This window comes from Diadema antillarum, unplaced genomic scaffold, assembly GCF_040938485.1.
Source record: "Diadema antillarum isolate AM-2024a unplaced genomic scaffold, OU_Dant_1.0 seq00000688_RagTag, whole genome shotgun sequence".
NCBI classification, from domain to species: Eukaryota; Metazoa; Echinodermata; class Echinoidea; order Diadematoida; family Diadematidae; genus Diadema; species Diadema antillarum.
In genome coordinates, this window is record NW_027271593.1 from 753,184 (window position 1) to 764,053 (window position 10,870).

The following is a 10,870-nucleotide window of genomic DNA, read 5'->3' on the forward strand; positions in this document are numbered from 1 at the left end:
TGTAATATTCAAAGTAGAGTAAAATGTGATGAGACTTAAAGTTATATATTGTTTGTTTAATGCCAACTAAACGTTCTCATTAGTTGTCACGATACGAGTGGAGTGACAGACGCTCTCCTCCGTTAAGGTCATTCTGCATGAAATTTGTAAATGAGCACGTAAGTATGTAAATGGTGTAAAGAGAAGAAATTCCAGACCGCTCGCGGTAAAGCCACGGTAGTGCTATGTGTGGCAAGGAGCGGCAGTACGATCGATATCAGGCCGTGAAGGGGACATCACGCTGTGGTGCTGTCTCCGTGACACATTGTATGAGAATGGCCACTCGGTAACGGTGACAGGGGCCACCACCCCAGTCAGTATTATCTAGAGATAATTTACTTCCTACATACGAACATGTTCAGAAAATGCTCACACTGATTTATAAGTTTTAGCAAGCTTTTGGATTCAATTGTCGCATGATCTGTTATTTTATATACAGGGCAAACCACCATATAACAGTGTGCCAGCATTGTATGATTTACAAGTACAACGAATTATGCGATAAGTGCAATGTTTCCTACACAGGCTCACTCGCTCGTACTAATTCAAAGTATTTTTTCAAGTCCTCAGTTTGTTGGTATAAATCGTTATTTATAAGGCCGTTACTAAATCTTGATTAGAATTGTAAGATTTAATAACCAAAAATGACAAGAATTCCATGTTTTGTAAGCTGAAATACAAACATTTTCGGCTCGCTCTCTGCGCTCGCCAGCCAAAATCTATGAAAATTTATCACATTTAAATCACCCTCAAAAGACCCCATTTAAGTGTTTGAAAAAAAGCACATCATGTGGACTTTTTAAAGTCCCTACCGGGATGGGGTTGTATAATGATGGGGTTGAACACTTTTTCAGAAATTAGGGGCGCTGTTTTCCCTATAGATTATACGCCACTGACTGACTTTCACTAATTTCAGTTGAAGGGGATTCCTCCAATAATGTAATATTTAGAGGACTAAATTGGAACATGGCAAAATAAATGTTGTTATACAGATCCTGTTTAACGTTTGGAAAGGTCGATCATTTTCAGAATACTATAACATTACGACATAATTAAGCTTCTTATTTATCATAGAATATTAATGTTAATGATAGACGTGGCACATGTGCACTCAATACATGGAAATGCATCCATAGTGAATTCCATTCACTTAGAATATTCAACTAAAGAATCGATTTCTTTTTTTACGATGCTATCACTGCAGAAGAACAACATCTGTCACACTTCACATTTCACATCAAATATGTAGAGTCTATCTCGAGTGCAGAACGCTATCTCACCACTCTCAAACTCTTGTAGATAGTACCAATCTGTTTCTGGTACTATTATTTTGAAATCAGTGATGAGATTGTGCATGTACTCTAAATCTCTCGTGTATCGATCGATACTGACGAGACCCTCCTCGTGCTTCACCCAGGCTACAATGACCGAATCATCTCGACAAACAGCTGGGAAGGCAAGCATACCCTCCTTCTTCAAGATATTCTCCTGCTTTCCGTTACCATCAAGGCACACGACAGTTGAGAAGTCTGTCAGAATCAGTTTCCCTGTGGTGTGAAAGGAGAATAATTGAATAGGTGTATATCCATTACACATTATATCCCTGACTGCCTTACCACCTTGTGGGGTAAATACCTGGATCTTTTGGGACTTCCAATAACTCATGTAGATGTTATCATCTCTATCCACAGTGAGACCACCATACTCTCCTTCATCCTTACTCATCGTCTCGAACGTGACGTCAAGCTTCTCCCACTGTGAAGTGTATAGTGACATCTTGTTTTTTGTATCACACACAGCAATTCGACCATCAGACAAGAATCCAATTTCAGAGACATAGACATCCTTCAGCACGGTCTGCTGTAACTCGCCATCAGGGGAGTAGAGATTGATTCCGCCTTTCCACAATCCCACCGCCATCTTACCGTCTGGGGTACGAGTCATACAGTACATGTTGTGTTCGACTGGAAGCTCGACGTCTGCTTTGACATCCCACGTGTAACCATCCAGCTCTCCTAGACGAAGTTCATTGACCTTTATGTGTCTAAGGAATGAAATCTTCTGAGCTCGTTCTGTCACACCTCTCAGTGATTGGTCGTCAGGATCATCTCGTCCCAGAAAGCTTTTCAAGTTCTCACACAGCGTGTCGTGTGCAATCAAGGCGTCTTTCTCTAGCGGTACCTTCATACCGTTAGCTACCAGCTCTTCCATTTTGTTCATGTGACTTATTGTTTGGTGACTCTCTTCCTCCATGACTTTTAATTCCTTCTCGAATTTTTCTGACAATCGCTGCACTTGACATTTCAGCGCTTCTCTTCTGGCTGATAGTAGATTCACGTATTCCTCGTACGTCTTGTCAATGTCATCATTAAGATTTTTCAGGATAGTTGTTATTTCATTGCGTTGTGTTTGTATGTTATCGATGTGATTTCCAATGGTAGTTTTCTTTGATTTTGCCTTCTTTTGTAACTCCTCGATATTTGTCATCAAGTTTTCCTCGTGGACGGCTACCTTTTCCAGCAGATGACCCTTTTGCATGTGGTCGACCGTCCCACACGTAAGGCAGAAATACTCCCGACAATTGGTACAGAAACAGTCTGAATCAGCGTTGGGATGTTTCTTACACTTCCCTCGCCTCCTAAGAGGAACTTTTCCCGAGAGCACGTCACCGATGGGCACCACTTCATGGTTTAAGAACGGTTTCCATCCAAGGTGGTTTATCTCACATGATTTACACATATATTTCCCACAGTCCTGGCAGTACGACACAGTTGGAGACTCTTGGTCTATCCCACAATGTGTGCATGTTGGATTCTTTGTTTTCGCTTCGTCCACGAGAGAACTCAAGCGTTCATTTGTTTGTAAGTCACTTACATCTCCGCTGGGCACAGGCGTTCCTGCCCTGCACACAGGGCATGTTATAATTTGTTGGTTTGGCTGAGTTTGAAAGATACGTTCCAAACAGTATACGCAGAAGGTGTGAGAACATTTAAGTGATTTAGGTTGGTTGAAAAGTGTCAGGCAGATGGGACACTCAAGTTCCTGGCTTCTGATTTTATGAAACATTGCCATCGTGTCTGTCTCTCTTTCTGTCTGTCTAGCAGCAATAAAACAGAGGTAAACACATAAGCAAGCATCAGCAGAAATATATCTTTAGTATAGGCCCTATGTATCAAATAGAAAATGGAGAGTTGTAGAGCTCGAAAACACTGATAATTTTTGTATTTGTAAAATCAAACTTAATGATGAAACACACGTTTTTTAATACGGGATATCATGTATGCTTTAGATATTGCTGATATCGAGGTTCATTTAATTGGAGGAGACTACAACCTGTTATGAGCCTGTCATATAGGATGGTGAGACATAGTATTGATATGATATTATATACTTTTCAACATCGTGGAGAAGTATTCATTTTGTTCAACAACAAGATAATTAATTTTGATGCACTTACACAAATATGATGGGATAATTCCAGCAGCTATCATAAGGGATGTACTTTTTAAATCGTGACCATGTATATAGGCCAAATACATAGATATCATTTTACAGGGCCTACAACTGTAGTACATTGGTATTTTCAAAATGTTGATGGCATATTTACCTTGTCACTATAAATGCAAAACGCATCAATACATTCCGACAAGTGTGATATTGATATACACCCTTCTTGTAGTATTAATTACAGGTGAGGTATATGATATGAATTTTTCGACTAATGCTGAACAAAATAAACATAATGATCACAGAATTCATAATGTAGACATGATTGTATGAAACGACAATATGTAACATCAATGACTTTGATACCATTAATAACAGTGCATAACATTTTAAGGTGAATAACCGATTTTTCACTTTAAAAAAAAACTCGTTTTGTCTTCTTGAAGATATTCTCAATATTCCCTACGTTTCACTCTGGGCTTTTGAAGCCAATAAGAGTAATAAGTTTGCCTTGGAATTTGCAAATATGTATGCAATATTTCAAAAGTTAATACTTTGTAATCAAGAAAAAACATCCATGTGACGTTTGCTAAAGTAGAAATTAATAATATGTTTAAATCATGCAAAGAAAAAGAAAATCAGTGAAAAGTGAGCAATTTATCATCACTTAGAATATGGCTTGGCACAAGTCAACCAAAAGATTGTTGACAAAGGTATATAAAGCATGTATGATATATTATATATATATATATATATATATATATATATATATGATATTCTTTACTTCAATTTCAATCGTATACATTGAAGTATTTGATCGGTTTCATATCTTACAATATACATTATGCAAAAATATGTTGTGCGGTGGAGGCATAATATAGGCATAAGATTATAGTGTTTCACTGTTTGATACGTAGCATCTGCTTTCCCTTTCATTTATTTACTTAATTTTATCTTAATGAAGGAAAGAGAAAGCAAAAGCTAGTCTGGAACGGCGGAAAACTACTATCTTACGCCCATGTGTGTGTGTGTTTTGTGTATACATAAGACAGTGCAAGTGTGGCAGTTTGTTCAACAGGAACTACAGTTCCTTTCGATTACAATAAAAATAATAATATCGATGAATGTTTGAAAAACTACCAATGGATGATAAGAGCAGTGCTTGATATGATGCTTAGTTTGCAGGTTTGGTGAGGGTTGCTTTCAGGTCCTTTGCATTATTTTGTTTCTAGACATGCTGTAATGACACTCAGTTAGACTGATTGTAATTTGTGCTTGAAAACCTTTACTGCGCTCTTCATTTTTTTTTCAAATCTATGTCGTACTTCAACGTTCAACATTGCTACCGGTACTTTATTCCGAGTGCCGACGAATATCGAATTTAAAAAAACCCTCTCTTTGTATTTTGCACTGCGTTACGTGACAGGTGAAAGATGGTATATAAAATGATTTCATCTGTAAGTCTCCAAGGAAATATTCATCGTTGATGAAATGAGAGTAGAAGTGCACGGTATACAGAGAACACATAAAGTGATTCTGTTATCAAGACTTGGGGCGTTCCTCGAGAACAAAGGTTCTCTAGACCAAATGTTTGCCGAATGATCTTGAAAAAATGCACGTAGACACAAGTGAGTTTTGTGTGCCTACTTGAAATAGGGGCATGATTACGAATGTTGTTGCACTGTCAAAGTAAAGTACAAGTAAGTATAGAAAGAAGTTATGTTCAAACTGCTGCTATCTTTGGGAAAACTGTTCCCGTGCTTGTGATCTTCTCATGACATTTCATGAAAATCAGGGACAATTTCCTATCCTTTAGCACCTGACATGCCTGTAACGAAATAAACGCCTTGTGTGAACTATCCTTCCCACCAACTCTAACACCTTCGAACTTGTAAAAATGTGTCTATAGGGAAATGAAAGAATTTACTTAACAATATTACACTTGTATGTGGTACTTTGTTACTTTATCCCGTACTTTATTACACCTTTCAATACGTAGAAACTATCCTGAAACCGTTTTTTTTTCCACTTATGTTTACGTTTTTTTTTTTTTTTTTGGGGGGGGGTAAATATTGTTGACGTATCTTTTGGGAGGATTGATTTTGATGTAATTACATTAAGTCTATGGTAAGTATGCTTCTTTTTTTGTCACCCCTGTTTTCTTTTAAACTTATTGTCAACCTTATTTCACTTTCACTCGCCAACTATAGTGCGTCAGACATAAACAGAAATCAGATGAGATGTTATACTGATTCAAGTAAATGGGTTTGTTATTTTTCCTTTACCTGCTAAAGGGGAATATGAGTTCCTCTTGTCTCCCCAATCGTACTCCTTTCCACAGATTACAATAGAGCGTAAACTATCCCGGTTGCTAAGACTTTGTAGACCGTTTTCTTTAAACTCCATCGGCCTTCAGTCATCAACACCTTTATAGCCAATTATGAACTTATCTGAGGCCTGTGAATACGGCTCTTAGATTGACTATGAGTAAGTGAAATGAGACGCATTACTTATAAGCATAGTTTACCATTTGCAGAATGTAATAAAAATCCAGCATTAATGCTTCAAAATAGCTCTAAAATATGGGATAGGGACAGAAACAAACACTGTGAAAATTAGAAGGAGTATGATATAATGTTAAATATTGTTAGGTATACAAAATTTTTATAATAAAATGTTTCCAGACTAAACCGTCTACAGTTACGGTTTATTTAGAAAATTATGATATCCCTTTATTTTTTAAGTTTTACTGCAAAACTCTTAAATAGTAGGATGATTTGTCATACAAATGACCTATATGTCATCATTAATGAGTTATCTTTCATATTTTTTTTTTAGATTACTGCTTCCAATAGTAAAGAAAACCTTTAAGGCACTATATCCGTGTCAATGTTTGTCACCATATCTTGGAAGCCGTATTCATATATAAATCATCACTAAAATTTACACTTTAGCATAGATTTTGTTGTGCAGGGTCTTCATCTCAAAATGTTGGAAGATAACTTATTTCTTTTTCTCTTTTCTAGGTTGAGAGGAAATGCTGGTATATCTCTGTGAGAAGAGGATCTGCAGTTTGGCCAATTTCCGTCATATATTATTATCCCCTCACTTTATAAACTTTTCCAAGAAAGAATGTATAGCCTACTTCTTTGTGTGTTTGTGTGTGTGTGTGTGTGTGTGTGTGTGTGTGTGTGTGTGTGTGTGTATGTCTGCGTATGTGTGTGTCTGTTGGGGGGGGGTCGAGGATTTCCATGATGCAGCAATCATGAAGTGCTCAATTGCACTCATGCGATCACGGAAAATGTGAAACAAATAACTATAAATCTTATTTAGAAAGCAACAAATAATGGGCAAATGGCAAGCACTACTATGACTAAAAAGATGATTATTATTCGGCACAGCTCAAAGTTGAATACTCCCTAAAAAGATAACAAAAGAAAAAAATGAAACAAAAGGACCATACATGCAGGTTATTTTAGTAGTGGAACGACAGCGCACCATGGTGAAGAACTTTCGTATTCTTAGGGCTGAAATGTTCAATGAACAAAGCAGGATAATGACGAAAGCCGACAAACAAAGTTATTCTAGTTATTCCTTGCATTTTGTAAATATGAAGAGTTTGCTCGCAAAAACCGATAAGTCCATGTTTGCCAAATGGAGATATTTGCGATTCTGTCTTCATTATTATTTTTAAAATGTATTACAATAACAGAAAAGAAAACATAAGATGTCAAACGCCACCAGTGGACTGAATTACAACACAAATTAATTTCTGCAAATTCGTTCGGAAGTTAGATTCGATGCTGAGCATTATGGAGTTCCATTGAATTTATTTACATGAAGATACAACTACCAAAGAGGATATGTGTATATAAAAACAGTTTCTTGTACTTACCAAGTAGCCAGTACTCTCGAGTCTAGCTTTGCTGACTGATGTTAAGCTCCAACATATATTCTTACAGATAACGGCGATCGTTGCAAACTGTGTGTAAAGCTCATGGAGCGGTCCGAACGGAAATTCGAATGATCATGGATTGTATTCAAGACTCAAACGGAGAGAAAAGAATTTCGCATTGTGATGCACTGACAAATCGCTCCAACCATTAGTTTGTCTTGGAACATATTTCGCAAGACCAAAGGTTGGTGAGAGCAAATGTTTGCCAAATACAATGTTTGAAATACGCACTCGAGACATTTTTTTTTTATTTCCTCGTTTTATCATCTCCACGTGATTAATCTTATCTTCCATATGAGTACGCAATGCAGTCATCAAAATGAAGGAAGGCAAGATTTGCCTACTTTCAATAAGTAGGTTTATTTCATCTGTTAAAAAGGACTACGAACTTGATTTTATAGTTTTTATCCTATTTTTTCTCCCTCTCCATTTCACAACTAAGTCAACAGCTGAGATTATGAAGTGCCATTAACATCTATTACGACGGCTTCAGAAAACAAGATCTTTGAACTAGAACAGTCCCCAAACCCTTTATATTTATAGAAGCTGTTTTTTTTTTCGCCACATCTAAAATACAATATGTCTATCAGAAAATCACAGCGCAAAATGAAATGTTGCCTTGTAGTGTGAATGCATGCGACTCTGCAGGCATAGATGAGACTTTTCTCAAAAGAGAAAGATAAAACATATCAAGCGAATATCGTCGTGTGCAAGAAGGAAACGACGAGAATCTTAAAAAAACCCCCAGATTATAAATTAATGGGAAAATCATGTCTTTTTTCCTTTCTTGAATTCCTAAGCTGCGTTTACACCATATCCCTGGCAACCACGGCAGCCAGTTTCTCGCCATCGTGGACAAAAACGCAATGGACTTGAAACAACACGATAAGATGGGACAGACAAACACGACAGGCCATGACTGCCTCGGATGCTGTGTCAGATTTTTAGAATGTAAAAAAAAGAAGAAGAAAGAAAACAAGCCAGCGGCAGTCGTGTTGATAATGAGGAATTTAGTATGCAGTGATAAAACTGAGTGAGCGCAACAAAACGGTGCGAACACGTAATAGGCCATAACAAAACTTGGAGGCTGTCCGTAGCGGGACGAGACAGAAAATATTGATAGTCTTGCCTGACCAGACGCAATGAGAACAGCGTCTGATAGCTATTATAATATTCACCGGGCGAGGTCTGGATCGAATAAGACTACAATGCGAAAGGGGGGGGGGGATAAAAAGAGGAGACTGTCTCATCTACCCACTACGTTTCGGGCAAATTGGGCTGCAGTGATCGCAGGGAACATACAATGGTGTAAAAACGTAGCCATCATACCAGACCGCGACAAAAAACAAAACAAAAACATAATAAAACATAACATCCAACGTTAGTGGATACATTGGTTGTGGAAAGAGGTGGGTATGTCCAGGGAGGTGTTCTCTTCTCCTTGGTATGCTTGTTCCATGCACCATTGACAAAAGTGGAGAAGTATTCAATGATATCTGAATTTCTTTGAATATCCAGCTTGAGGTATTTTCATTGTTCATAAGTTATAATCTTCTTATAATCTGCTCCTCTACCATGACTGCTCATTTCAGCACATGTTTGTTTCGTCGTGAGGGTCCGTGGTGTGACAAAGCTGAACACTGGCTTTATGACAAGGGTACTCGAACTCTTACCAATACAGCAGTATAGGAATGAAAAAAAAAAAGCCGCACAAAGTTCATGTTTGATACTGATCAGTCTCCTGCCTGGTTTATTGTGACATAATTTACAGTCGTTGTTGTTGTTGTTGTTGTTGTTGTTGTTGTTGTTGTTGTTGTTGTTGTTGTTGTTGTCATACAGCTATATGTTGAGACTTCCTCAGCTATCACACTGTAAATCGTATTGTGGTTTGTCTTTGTTATGCTCGTCCGGAGGGATTCATATTTATGATCTCTTTTCACATGATAATTCATAATTATTATATTGGATACATAAATCAACGAATCATTCGGTGTGTTCAAGTGGCTAACCTTTCATATACAAAGAGCGCCAACTATTGTTCGGCTGCTGCCATACTTTATTTATTTCTTGTCTATTTTGTTTGTCTTGTTTTGTGTTGTTTTGCTTTGTTTTGTTTTGTTTTGTTTTATCTTTGAAATGCCATGGGGGTGCTGTCAATAGGATCCCAACGCAGCACCGGCCAGCCAGGGGGAGGTGTACAGCACTTAAATGGCCGAAACACTGGTGATCCCTGGTGTGCTGCTGACGACCCATGGCATTTGCGGAGTTAAAATCTTTCCGTTTATTATATTGCTCTCTTCCCCCCTCTCCCACCTACTCTCTCCTCTCCCTCTCTCTTTCTTTCTTTCTCTTTACTGGAAGACAAGATGAGCCAAGAGAAGAATAGAGACACTCTGAGTGGATTACTGACAATCTTCAAAGATATCAAAAATAAAGTCGCAGTCATTACTTCTTTATACCGCACTTACCGATCTGATTTACCCTCTAGAAAAGTGCTGTAGGAATGAGAAAATCCTAATTATGATGATTAGCAGTAATCGTAGTGGTTGTGTCGTACCACCAGCGAGGTAGTCAGTATGATGATAAATTAACTAAGAGGGAAAGTAATAATATTGAGATGATTCTGAGTATCAATCAACATGATGAATGATATTCTTCTTCTAGTGATCACACTCCATACGATGTGAATGAATATGGCATCAAGAATCTAACGAGGAACCTATCCCATTATCATTTACTTCAAGCGATGCTTCCCAAGCGTATCCGATATTAAGGCTGATTGACATTTTATCGTCGATGCTACCTATTAGAGCCTGTCCAGTAGAAGTTCATGAGCAATGTTGGGAATGAATGGATTTTTTTTTTGTCATCAATGAAGACACACACGCACACACATACAAGCTTGTAAATAAATTCCTCAACAGATATTGATAATCTAATAAACTCCTGTAACCACAAATACAAATAAATACAAGGATGGAGAAAATTGTTGAGTGATTGCAAGCAATTTAATACAACAATAAACACACACACACACACACACACACACACGCACACACACACAAACTGTATACGTAGAAGAACCAGAGCAGTTACGGGTATTAACAGACCAATATAATATCACAAGTTATTTGGGTAAACATGTCTATTATTTGATTAGATTAAATTTGGATGAAATGCAGAACTCTCAACTAATTCAATTCTTGCTCAGAGGGGAGAGAGAGAAATAAATAGGGCAAAGATGAATTCAAAGACTGAAAATAACGTTTGTAACGCCTAGGGGTTGATGGATTATCAGATTTCTGTTGTCATTATTACAGTTGGGGAAAATTTATTAGCGAAACATTGAATTTTGGTTAGACAAAAACGATTATCACAACCATATGAATGCACTAAAAAAAACAACAACTAAATCATATCATCGCTTAT

General features: G+C 37.5%; 1 protein-coding gene across 1 annotated transcript; it reads right to left on the bottom strand.

Moving 5' to 3' along the window:
• Nucleotides 1-1,257: 1,257 nt before the first annotated feature.
• LOC139737275 (uncharacterized) lies at nucleotides 1,258-2,778 on the bottom strand. The gene has a single exon (XM_071647951.1). The coding sequence runs from the start codon at nucleotides 2,776-2,778 to the stop codon at nucleotides 1,258-1,260; it is 1,521 nt and encodes a 506-aa protein (XP_071504052.1).
• Between the last annotated feature and the right edge of the window lie 8,092 nt (nucleotides 2,779-10,870).

Coding starts and splice junctions, on each gene's coding strand:
- LOC139737275 (XM_071647951.1), bottom strand. CDS start 2,778: ATGTGTAAATCATGTGAGATAAACCACCTTGGATGGAAACCGTTCTTA.